General features: G+C 35.9%; 1 protein-coding gene across 1 annotated transcript; it reads left to right on the top strand.

The window, feature by feature from the left end:
* Positions 1-8,903: 8,903 nt before the first annotated feature.
* On the top strand, positions 8,904-9,299 carry LOC145661697 (protein GVQW3-like). Its single transcript, XM_081727029.1, has one exon. It carries the CDS (start codon positions 8,904-8,906, stop codon positions 9,297-9,299), a length of 396 nt encoding a protein of 131 aa, XP_081583155.1.
* The last annotated feature ends 4,612 nt before the right edge of the window (positions 9,300-13,911 follow it).

Consider the following 13,911-nt stretch of genomic DNA (forward strand, 5'->3'; position numbering starts at 1 on the left):
TCAACTTACATACCAAAATATGTTGCGAGAATTTCTTTTCCCTGAACTTGATCGCTTAAATCTTGATCCACACAAGTGGTTTGAACAAGATGGTGCTCCAGCACACCGTACTAGGGCAACATTACACATTTTAAGGGAAGGTTTGCAAACCGTTAAATAAATATAGTTTCTGATGTTGAGTGGCCAGCTAGAAGTCCTGATCTAACCCCATGCGTCTTCTTTCTATGGGGCTTTCTTAAGCAACAAGTTTGTAAAACTCCTTCAATAGGACTTGAAGAATTTCGACGATCGATACAGCGTGCCGTTGAACAGATAACTCCAGACACTCTTGAAAAAATCTTCACACAGACTCTTATGTACAGAGCGAACTTAAGTTTAGCACATCACGAAGATCACGTGGAATAAATTGCTAAGTATTAAAAAGATTTACAGTCTACAAGGACGTCAGTGTTTCATGTACAGGTAAGACAATATTTCAAATGTTTCTGTGCGGTAAATAGCTATTAATATGTCTCAATAATAATAATAATAATAATAATAATAAAAACATTTCGAATGCAGTTTTGCAAAGCTAAGTAATTAACAAAAGGTGGGACTCATACTATGTTCAATTCATTGTTTTAAACATCACAGAAACATACCTACCATTGTCTGCAGGATCTGAGAAAAATGAAATGAAATCTTTGAGTTTTACGTCCCACGGTTATGCCGGTTAGGCTAAAGGAGACGGTGATTATGAGAAATGAATGAAATGGTGGAATGAAGAAAGTGGGAGGAAACGGGAGAACCCCGAGAAAACCCACGCACACGGTGTTTGTCCACCACAAAATTCACTTGGCGGGGGCTGGAATCGAACCCGGAACCTCAAGCACCGGAGGTGAACGCTCTACCACTGAACCACCGCGGCCCCCCTTCTGCAGGTTCTGAATTACAAAATTAACCCACAAATCCCAAGTGTATCACAGGTGTCAGCTTGATTTCCTGTTGACCTTATAAAGTTAGTTTCAAACGTTTTACACAAATACCCATTGTACGTTATAAGCCACACATAAACCTTTGTAGCAAGCTTTGTTTCGTTCCTTTTCTTCAGGTTTTAGCAATTTTATTCAACTTTTCTTGTCAGTAGCTGCATATGGCTCATGGAGTTCTCGAGCGCCTTTCAGCTTCGGGATATATTGTATTTATTCCTATGATAAGTATGCATTGAACTCCCTAATAATTTATTTTTCCTGTATCTAAAAGGGTCAATAATTACTCTGGTAAAATAGTAATTGTTTATGTACTAAATTAAAGTTGTAAACTACGTCTGTTCCTCGCTGAATCACAGGTGTTACATTGGGTTTGCAATTCATTCAATAACATTTTTTTGGACATTTCTGTTATCCAAGATCCTCATTTAGTGAACCATGAAAGTTTTGTTCAAAAATTCTTACTTGAACAATGTTTGGGTTTTTGTGGGTTAAGCTTCTTCACATTATGGCAATATTGACCTTCTCATTACGGTCATGTGCACCCCTTGGAAGGACCTTTCTGCATGTGTTCTGTGGAAACTCAAATCAGTATTTAAAACGTCACAGTTTTATGCTTGCTAACACATCAAACATAAAATTTTAACTGCGTGACCTTTGACCTTTTATAACCTTGTTGACCTTTTCCTATTCCCATACCAATTCGAAGGATCTTTATGCATGTGTTCTGTAATAGCTCAAATCATTTTTCAAACGTCTCACTTTCATACTTACTAACACATCAAACATGGAATTTTACCTGCGTGACCTTTGACCTTTTACAATATTGTTGACCTCACACACACACGAGTTGGAAAATCCTTTCTGCATGTGTCCAGTGGCAGCTCAAAAATCCTTATTTCCAACATCGCAGTTTCATACTTGTTAGGACTTCAAACATGACATTTTAACTGAGTGACCTTTGACCTTTTATGGCATTGTTGACCTTTTTGCTATGCCCATACACACCAATTCGAAGCACCTTTATGCATGTGTTCCGTGGTAGCTCAAATCATTTTTCAAACGTCAGTTTCATACTTTTTAGCACATCAAACATGACATTTTAACTGCGTGACTTTTGACCTTTTATGACATTGTTGACCTTTTCGCTATGCCCATACACACCAATTCGAAGCACCTTTAAGCATATGTTCCATGGTAGCTCCAATCATTTTTCAAACGTCACAATTTCATAGTTGCTAACACATCAAACATGAAATTTTAAGTTCGTGACCATTGACCTCTTATGATATTGCTGACCTCTCCGTTTTGCTAAAAAGGATGTTCGGTAGATCCTTTGTGCATATGTTTTTTTAACATTATCTTCAACTGAATTAGTTGTGTACAATAAGCTGTTGAAAAGGGAACTTTTTCCTCAAGGGTCACAGATGACCTGTTAGAGGTCACCGAGTCACGATTGCCCACATTTCTCGTTATCACATTGTTTCGGATCAGAATTTATGTCGATATACCAACTTTTGCTACCGGAGATGGATATTCAAAAAAATGACATGTGAGACTACTATTTAACATTGAAATCCCATAAGGAAAAAATCGAATTTTGACCTTTGACCCTGTAACTCCGCAAACAATAACACCCGCGATCTCTCTATCAGACAAATCTTCTTACCTTCCTCTAAATTGCCTGCAAATTTCACAGTTCTAGCTTTTACCAGTTCTGAGTACTACGAAGTTAAAGTTTACACACGAATTATGGGACAGTCTGTATATATATATATATATATATATATATATATATATATATATATATATATATATATATATATATATACGGAGAGAGAGAGTTGAATTGAGTTGATTTTGAGTTTAACGTCTCTTTCAGCAACGAGGCTATATAAGACGAGACCAACTGATTAACGTGGAATCCGATCCACATGAGCACCCGCCGGAAATCGAAGCAGGTCTCCCATGCCAAAGGCGCATATGCTAACCGCTTAGCAACGAAGGAGTTAGCAGGGGGGAGAGAAACACTATGTAAATTTTTAGTTCCCAAATTGAGATAGAAAATTTTCCTGATCCCGAATTCTTCTGACCTTCCTCTAAATTGCCTGCAAATTTCACAGTTCTGAGTACTACGAAGTTAAAGTTTGCACACGAATTATGGGACAGTCTGTATATATATATATATATATATATATATATATATATATATATATATATATATATATATATATATATATATATATATATATATATATACGATATATGTGAAGTGCCGAGAATATACATCGAGTTCGTAAAATACAAATATCCCATTCTATTATTTAAAACTTAAATTTATTAAAAGTGATGAATATTTTCCAATTCATAAAAACATACTTCACTTATTCGTACATCGTTGGTTAGCCGTAAAATTTATTGGTAATAAATCTTGTTTTAAAATGTTTCATGAAGTGAAAATCTAACGATTCTTCATTCCTTCAACAATGTTTCAAAAACTTCAATGCGTTCTTCCCTCAGAATCCACATTTGATCTCACAGGATTATATTTCGTCAGCTTAATACGCATTAGACGAAGTCTTCTCAAAGCTTTACTAGTTTTCTAGATTTACATACTGCAACATTTATAAATAAGTAGAGATAATACAAAGTACCTAATGTAAATTTTTGACTATCCAAAATTCAAGTTTAAATAACTCATGAAAACAAATATTGACCATTTTCTGGAAATAAACATTTATTTATTCATATATTCATTCAGAAGAGAAAGTGAAATATAACTAATAATGATTTGTGTAGTTGTTCTTCCAATAAAATAATAAAAGAAACGTAAAACGCTGCACTGTATTAGCGCTGCTTCCTAAAAGCAACAAGTAATTTCATTTTAATTTACAAAATTAAAAAAATATTTTTATATATGTACGTACTTGTTCTATCGAATCGTCATTATTTCCAATACATTTTTATACATAATGGTAGTTTTACAATACAAATATCTGCTCTAAGATGTTGATTATACAAAATTCGAACATTGAAATTATGATTTACAAGTGTTAAACAGAATAAAATTAAAGTATTTTTTCCTATTTTCTGCTACAAAAATAATCTTCATAAGGAACTTTTATGTAGTTATTTCATTACATAGGCAGGTCTATATGTGAAGAAATAGTGGAATTTTCTGTTTTTCAAGTTATTGATAAATTCACAAAGGTTTGTTTTCGATTTCTTGTTAAATTTTAAATATTAGAATGGGATATTTGTTCTCTACGAACTCTATGTATGTTCCCTGCACTTCACACACACACACACACACACACAGAGAGAGAGAGAGAGAGAGAGAGAGAGAGAGAGGGAGAGAGAGAGAGAGAGAGAGAGAGAGAGAGAGAAACAGTGTCTAAATGTTTACTTCCCATCTTGAAATATTAGAAAATTTTCTGGTTCCCGAAACCTAATTGGAAAATTATAATTTTTTGCTGTCTAATTTTCTTCTACAGGAATTGAATTTTATAACTCAATGTGCAGTTAAATATAGTGGAAAATTTTCCACCTAACATCACTATATATAATATCCAAAATTGTCCGGCTTATGAAAGTTTTTCCACTTGTTTCTACATCGCAATGAAAAATTTCCGATCCATGAATATTCCTTTCACTTGTTTCTACAGAGCAATAAAACTTTCCGATTCATAAAAAGTTGTTTTACTTTTTGCTTCAAAATGATGAAAGGTTTTCTACTCATAAAAAGTTTTTCAATTTTTCCATAGAAGACAGATAATATTTCGGTTCATGAAAAAATGTTTCCCTAGTACTGAAAATTGTCTAAGCCATGAAAATTTTCAGATTCTTTAAACGATCTTTCACTTTTTAACAATTTGTTTAGAACGAAAAATTTTCCGGAAAAATATAGAAGAAAATTTTCCACCTCACATAACGGCTAAACAACGATGTAAGAATAAGTGGAGTATGTTTTTATGAATCTGAAAATTTTTATCACTGAATACGAGAAAGGTAAAAATAATAATATAAGTTTTCTAAAGGTCTAGCACCCGCATCCCCGTTAAATTTTTGAACACCCCTCCGATTTTGAAATCCTGGCGGAAACCCTGGTCGAGAATAAAGAAAAAGGAATAAGCTAAGGGGCGGAATTAGAGGAAAACGGTAAAAGCAACTTTTTAAATATGACAATGAAAGGTAAAAGGGAGATTCAAGATAACGTGGTACAGGAACCAGTGTTCAGCAGATGTAAATTGTCATAGAAGAAATGATGTAGATAAAGGGACTAAAAGGAATGTTATTAAAATATGGAGGAAAGGACAAAAATTATAGACAATGAAGAGGTTTCGTTTTTATTAGTGCAGAATGAATACAGTAGAGCAAAGTTGAAGAAGGGAGCAAGAAAGAAGAGAGAAGGAAAGAAATGGCTTGGAATAGAAAGTATAGGATAAAAAGACAGGAGTTTTGAGGGGGCTATTGAAGAAGGAAGGAGTAAGAACATAATAGAAAACAACAAGGAGAAGAAAAACAGTTATTCAACAAAATGAGGAAGGAGTAGTATATACAATTAGCTTCAAAAAAGTAAAATGAGTTTTATAGGAGAACCAAGGAAGTAGTTAGAAGAAAGGATTAAACAACACAAGGACGGCGTTAGATTAAAGAGAGATAATAACGCTGTGTATAAGACACTGTGAAAGAAACGGGGCACGAAATAGACTGGGAAGATGTGGAAGGATTTGAAAGGGAAAGAAAAAGCATTATAAGGAAATGGAAAGAGATGGAATGGATACGAAGAGAAGAGAGAGAGAAACTTATGAATTGGAATAGTGGACTAAATATCCATTATTTTTGGAGAAATATTTTGGATAGTGTAGAAAAGATAATACAGGTGAGTTAAAGTGTGCATGGAATGACGTAGTTGCCCAATTAAAAAGCCTCTTTTTAAAGTGAAAGATTCATCATTAAATACCAGGAAGTGTATATAATTAAAAGTTGTTAAAAATGAAAGGAAGGATCTAATTGGTCCCTAGAAGTGGCCTTTCATTTTCTGAGATATATAACCTGTAGCATTTAGACTTTATTTCATAATCTGTCTGATGAAGGCAATGATTACATTGCCGAAACTGTAACACTTATACTATTTATTAAAAATGATTTGCTTTGATCGGATTTTAGTTTTAATTAATTCAAAGTTCTCTTCTGAAAATTTTCAATTTTGAAGTTATCAATCAACCAACCAGAAGCCAAAGCTCGATTCGACCTATACAATGTGTTCATTTATACATATATGATGTTATTTAAGGCTTTTAATTGGTTATTTAAAAAATAAATTGGCAAACCTATTGTCCATTTATAAGTAGTATATAATAATAATAATAATAATAATAATAATAATAATAATAATAATAATAATAATAATAATAATAATAATAATAGCATTTTTCGAAATCATGTTATACAAGGTATCCCCATATATATTTTGCTTTAAATATTTTCGTTGCTAATCAACAGTCTAAAAAAAACTTCTTTTTCCAGTCACCACCCAATAAAATGTGATGCAAGATTCATTCATATTTTAAAGAGCTTCCTATTTCTTAATTGGTTACCGAAAATTATGAATGAATTTCGACAAGTAAAGACGTATTATCTCTTCTAAATTTGGTTATATTATCAGTATTGTAAAAACCATAATCCCACAAACATCAATAGGAAGGCAAGTTAAATGTATTCACGAAGCAATTTTCCTCTTGATCACTTTCCTCATTGCAAAATTCCTTCCTGGAGGTCCGTGATAGTGCTCTGTACGTGTTATCTTATTCCTTTTGTAATTTCTTTCACTTAGTTGGAGATTGAGTCTCTTCCGCAGTTGCTTCAGAAGGAGAAATTACATCCTTCCTTCCTCCTTAGCAATTGTAATAACCGTCAATGTAAGTTTTAAAGCAGTGAGAAGGTGAAGAGAGAAACTTTCGATCAAAATTCTGAAGGACAAATCATCGTAAAATTCTGCTATGAGGTTTATTTTAAAAAACAAACCACTTGGCGAAGCGGCCTGATTTGTGGGCCTGAGCCGCTCCACGCCATCTGCTAGCGATTGATGGAACTACGTCCAGCCCAGCGACGAACGTGTCACCCTATCGCTAACCGGCGTATCAGGATCTTTCTAGAAACCTATTCAAGTGGCTTCCCAGTTTGCCTCACGACGCTGGGTGGACACCGAAAAAGGGAAAGTACCGGCCGGGAATCGAACCCAGAACCACGCGGACACGAATAGACTATGGTGTCCCCTTTATTTTTAAAAAGTAAACAAAAATTCTCACATGCTAAAGCAACCAAATGTGCAAAATCTGCGCATTCTCCAGGCATTCCTCACATCTTCCTCAGCGCATACTTATGTAAAAACAAGTGGCTACTGTTAAAACACATGAAATCCTCTGCTTGCCCATCTGTAGATTGATTGATTGATTGATTAGATGGTAATGAGAACGTTAGCATCGTGGCGATGTGTCCCAATCACGATGTCCGTCTGTAGAATATAAGTGATGGAAGAAGTTTTCAGTTCCATAGTAACATTTCCTTCTCTTCCTAACCGAACATGTCCCTGCGAACTACTAGTAGCTCCCGATCAACGGTTTGGCGATCACTGATCTAGACTGGTTTCTAGACCCTAGTTAACATAATGTTGTAAGATATACTAATGAGACATCCGAGACAGGACTGCAACTGGTATCAACAATTCAGTAGTTTAAGACCAGCCTCAACAGCACCCAAACCGTGAGGGAAGTGTTTCAAGCGAGGCAAATCGGGATCAGATTGCAAATGCCAAAGAAGATATTCGTATAATGAATGTTAGGATTTATAATGTTTATGAGATTAAAGAAACCATATATTTCTGAGATTCGCGTTCTCTTTAATGTTTCAGATTTGGGCGTGATACAATGAAAGAAATTGTTTCTTGCACTAGGTTAATGGTGTTCTAACGCGAACAGTTTCTAGTAAGAAGAAACAATATAAATCATAGTTTATCACTTCGCAAACTGGGGCTAACGTTAGGAACAGCCTGCTTTATTAATTTCCACGATATTATTAGCACATAATAAACAAATAGTTATATCACGTGTACATCACTTTTTATTATTTAGAGATGGATTTCTATCACATGCGGATTTAGTAAAGAGTTATTTGCTGGTTAGTGCTAATAAAAGATAGAGTTTTAAAGGTATTCTTTACAAGGTACTCGATTGCAGGAAACAGCTTCTCACTTTTCTCGCTATCTATTATCGTTTTGCTTTATAGTGATCAAAATTGAAACCGGAAATGGTTGATTTTTCTTCCACTTTTGGTTTGAATATCACATTTATCAATGAACTCGATTCTTATGTTTTGACTCTCTACATCTTGGCTATAATTGATGGTGATCCACCAAAGCAGTTCTTAATAGTTTTTGTCTCCCGGACAGACGAACAGATTTTGGTAAACCAAACGCCTTACAAATATATGATGTGAAAGATATTTTGGTAAACCCAACGCCTTACAAATATATGATGTGAAAGATATAAGATGTGGAAAATATATGATGTGGAAAATATATATAGTAGAAAATATATCATATGATGTGGAAAATATATGATGTACAAATATATGATGTGAAAAATATATAATGTGGAAAATATATGATGTGAAAAATATATGATATGATGTGGAAAATATATGATGTGGAAAATATATGTTGAAAATATATGATGTAGAAAATACGAGGGTTGGGGCAAAAGTCATGGCAACTATTTTTTTTCTTCCAGATATGTGAGCGGATCACAAACTTACATGTGTCGTGTGGAATTTCTGCAGGCATAGTGTGTATGCAGAACAACAGATGGCTCTGTGATAGCTGGTAGTAGCACAGCGAAGGCTGTGAAATCAGTCAGTTGGTGAGTGTCGTGCGAGATGGAAGTAACCTGTGTTGAGCAGCACGCTTACATCAAAATAGCCGTTCTCCGAGGGAGAAATGCGATGGAATGTCACACTGAATTAGTGGAAGCCCTTTGGAATAATGCCCTACCATATCGGACAGTAGCACGATGGGTAGGAAAGTTTCAGCAAGGACGTGTGTCAACCAGTGATGAGCAACGTTCGGGACGACCTATCAGTGTGCGGACCGACGTGGCACGTGCCGCCATCGATCAGCTCCTGGATGAAGACAGGCGATGGACGCTACTGGAGTTGGCGGAGGCGAGTGGCATCGAGAAAAGCGCCGTCCACAAGATATTCCTTAATGAGCTGCAACTACGCAAAATCGCATCGCGGTGGGTACCGCATACACTGACGGAAGTTCAAAGGTAGATGCGCTATGAAAATTGCTCCAACCACCTTGCATGCTGGCAACAGGACGGCGATCAATTCTTGTCACGAATAATCCCCATCGATGAATTTTAGGCCAGGGCATACAAACCAGAATTGAAACGTCAGTCCGCGGAGTGGCGACATGTTGGATCACCAAGGAGGCAGAAGTTCCGTCAGAATCATTCCTCAGTCAAATTGATGGTGATCGTCGCGTATGACGTCAGGGGTGTCATTGTTTGCACTTTGTTCCACATGGCAGAACAGTGACCGCACAGTACTACAGGGACTTCCTGGTGCGACAGGTACGACGTGGCGTTCGGGAGAAACGTCCTATCTTGTGGACAGTGCAATAATCCTGCACGATAATGCAAAACCACATAAAGCAGAGTGTGTAGGGGAGCTACTGCGATATTGGGGATGGGAAGAATTGGAGCACCCACCGTACTCTCCTGACATTTCGTTCTGTGACTTCGATCTCATTCGAAAGATTAAGGAACCACTACGTGGTAGGCGGTTTGCAGCACGCGAGGACATTGCTAATGTTGTGCGCGAACAATTGACCCGATTCACACATGGCGCGGCAAATGCTGAGGAGGATGGTATTCAGCGCCTCCCACATCGTTGGCAGCGTGTGGTGCAAGTAGCAGGGAACTAATTTGAGGGTCCTTAGGCCCAGATTTGTCATACTGTATGCGTACTGTGTTATCAATCTTTTGCACCATGTAGGCCATATTGCCCTGTATATTACCGTATTAAATTAGTGTGTTACGATATTTCAGTGCTATTCATTTCAGGCGCGTATGCTAGCCGCTTAGCAACGAAGGAGCTCGCAGATGAAGATAGAGAGAGAAACACTGTGTAAAATTTTACTTCCCAACTTGAAATATTAGAAAATTTTCCGGTTCCCGAAAGCTAATTGGAAAATTATATTTTGTTGCTGACTAACTTTCCTCTACAGAAATTCAATTTTGTAGCTGAATGTGCAGTTAAATATAGTGGAAAATTTTCCACCTAACATTACTATACATAATATCCAAAGTTTTCCGGCTTATGAAAAGTTTTTTCCACTTGTTTCTACATCGTGATGAAAGTTTCCCGATTCATAAAAATTCCTTTCAGTTGTTTCTACTAACGAGGGAACCTATCCAAGTGCAACTCTGACTTCGAGTCGAGACTATGGTCGTTGGATACCTTGTAGCAAAAGAACATAACACGAAAAGTGATACATCCTCGATCGCAACCGTTGCGGAGATATAAGCGTGAAAAGTTAGAAATTGAGCTCCATACTATACATTACAAAGTCAGCTTCCGGGTCAGATTTTTCGGAAACGGTCAGGTAAGGAAACTCAGCAAATACATATCAAATTAGTCTTGGGAGCCCACCACCATTTGAATGAAAAAATGTTGCCCCCGGGGCACTCGCAGGATCTCAGGTGGGGTCCAACTCAAAATTGGCAAATGGAACCGGGAGTCAAGTAGCATATTGTATGAAAGCTATTGTTAAATAAAAGAAGATAGAACAAATCTCAACTCTCTATGATGACCCTGTGCAAACGGGCAACTGGTCAAAATGTCAATACAACCTACATCAGAAGATATATTTTCCACTCTTCTAAATCTGCGAATTTGGGGTCCCGATTCGCGAAGTATATACCGTTGCCTTTTGAATTTCTCACCCTCCACGACGGTTGCTATTGACAATGTATCCTTTCTCTTCTAGGACACGAAATCCAATGGCCATGGTCATTCTATGGTCCATTGGTCATTCGAGGTCACACTTATACTTGGATAAGGTCCGTTGTGTAACTCTGTGAGAGACTCTGCAACAATTTGTTTAACTTCAATACCTTGCACTTTTAAACGTGTTTTTCTGTTTTGTTATTGTCACAACTTAACGGATTTAGAAGAGTGGCCATATATTTTCTGACGTAGGTTGTATTGACAGTTTGACCAGTTGCCCGTTTGCACAGGGTCATCATAGAGAGTTGAGATTTGTTCTATCTTCTTTTATTTAACAATAGCTTTCATACAATATGCTACTTGACTCCCGGTTCCATTTGCCAATTTTGAGTTGGACCCCGCCTGGGACCCTGCGAGTGCCACGGGGGCAACATTTTTTCATTCAAAAGGTGGTGGGCTCCCAAGATTAATTTGATATGTATTCGCTGAGTTTCCTTACCTGACCGTTTCCGAAAAATCTGACCCGGAAGCTGACTTTGTAATGTATAGTATGGAGCTCAATTTCTAACTTTTCACGCTTATATCTCTGCAACGGCTGCGATCGAGAATGTATCACTTTTCGTGTTATGTTCTTTTGCTACAAGGTATCCAACGACCATAGTCTCGACTCGAAGTCAGAGTTGCACTTGGATAGGTTCCCTCGTTAGTAGAAACAACTGAAAGGAATTTTTATGAATCGGGAAACTTTCATCACGATGTAGAAACAAGTGGAAAAAACTTTTCATAAGCCGGAAAACTTTGGATATTATGTATAGTAATGTTAGGTGGAAAATTTTCCACTATATTTAACTGCACATTCAGCTACAAAATTGAATTTCTGTAGAGGAAAGTTAGTCAGCAACAAAATATAATTTTCCAATTAGCTTTCGGGAACCGGAAAATTTTCTAATATTTCAAGTTGGGAAGTAAAATTTTACACAGTGTTTCTCTCTCTATCTTCATCTGCGAGCTCCTTCGTTGCTAAGCGGTTAGCATACGAGCCTTTGGCATGGAAGACCTGGCTTCGATTCCCAGCGGGAGCTCAAGTAGTTGGGATTCCACGTTAATCAGTTGGTCCCGTCTTATATAGTCTTGCTGCTGAAAGGGACGTTTAACTCAAAATCAACTCAATTCAACTCCTCTCTCTCTCTCCCCCTCTCTCTCTCTGTGTGTGTGTGTGTGTGTGTGTGTGTGTGTGTGTGTGTGTGTGTGTGTGTGTGTGTGTGTGTGTGTGTGTGTGTGTGTGTGTGTGTGTGTAAGCAAAGTGCAGAGAACACACATTGAGTTCGTAGAGACAAATATCCCATTCTATTATTTAAAATTTCAATCAATTAAAAGTCATGAATATTTTCCGATTCATAGAAAACATACTCCACTTATTCCTACATCGTTGTTTAGCCGTAAAATTTATTGGTAATAAATATTGTCTTAAAAAGTTTCATGAAGTGAAAATCTAACGATTCTTCATTTCAAGAATGTTTCAAAAACTTCAATGCGTTCTTCCCTCAGAATCCACCTTTGATCTTACAATATTAGATTTCGTCAGTTTAATACGCATAAGATGGTTTTCTCATAGCTTTACTACTTTTTTTAGATTTACATACTGCAACATTTATAAATAAGTAGATATAATATAAAGTTCATACTGTAAATTTTTGACTAACCAAAATTCAAGTTTAACTAACTCATGAAAGCAAATACTGACCATTTTCTGGAAATAAACATTTATTTATTTATTCATATATTCATTCAGAAGAGAAAGTGAAATATAACTAATAAGGAAGCTGATTTGTGTAGTTGTTCTTCCAATAAAATAATAAAAGAAACGTAAAATGCAGCACTATTAGCGTTACGTTCTAAAAGCATGTTCCCTGCACTCGATGTATGTTCCCTGCACTTTACACATACACAGACACAGACACACACACACACACACAGAGAGAGAGAGAGAGAGAGAGTATATTTTTACTTCCCAACTTGAAATATTAGAAAATTTTCTGGTTTCCGAAAGCTAATTGGAAAATGATAATTTGTTGCTGTCTAACTTTCCTCTACAGAAATTGAATTTTATAGCTGAATGTGCAGTTAAATATAGTGTAAAATTTTCCACCAAACATCACTATACATAATATCCAAAATTGTCCGGATTATGAAAAGTTTTTTCATTTGTTTCTACATCTTGATGAAAATTTTCCGATTCATAAAAATTCACTTATTTCTACAGAGCAATAAAATTTTCCGATTCACAAAAAGTTGTTTTACTTTCTGCTTCAAAATGATGAAAATTTTCCGACTTATAAAAAGTTCTTCAATTTTTCCATACAAGACAGAAAATATTTCGATTCATGAAAAATTGTTTCACTTGTTCCTACATGGTACTAAAAATTGTCTGAGCCATGAAAATTTTCAGATTCTTTAAACGATCTTTCGCTTTCTAACATTTCTATACATGATTTCAATCAATTTCATGAATACTGAGGAACTGTTACTTGATCACTGATATTTGCTAAGAGCGAAAAATTTTCCGGAAAAATATAGAAGAAAATTTTCCACGTCACATCACGGCTAAACAACGATGTAGGGATAAGTGGAGTATCTTTTTATGAGTCGGAAAATTTTCCGTTTAAAAATTTTCCGGAAAATTGTCATCACTGTACAGGACAGACAATTTTTCGATTCATGAAAACTTGTTTCACTTGTTCCTACATAGTACTGAAAATTGTCTGAGTCATGAAAATTTACAGATTCTTTAAATAATCTTTCAATTTTTAACATTTATATATATGAATTCAATCAATTTTATGAATACTGAGGAATTGTTACTTGATCACTGATATTTGTTAAGAACGGAAAATTTTCCGGAAAAATATAGAAGAAAATTTTCCATCTCACA

The sequence above is a fragment of the Thermobia domestica genome, chromosome 10 (assembly GCF_964235325.1).
Source record: "Thermobia domestica chromosome 10, izTheDome1.hap1.1, whole genome shotgun sequence".
Lineage (NCBI taxonomy): Eukaryota > Metazoa > Arthropoda > Insecta > Zygentoma > Lepismatidae > Thermobia > Thermobia domestica.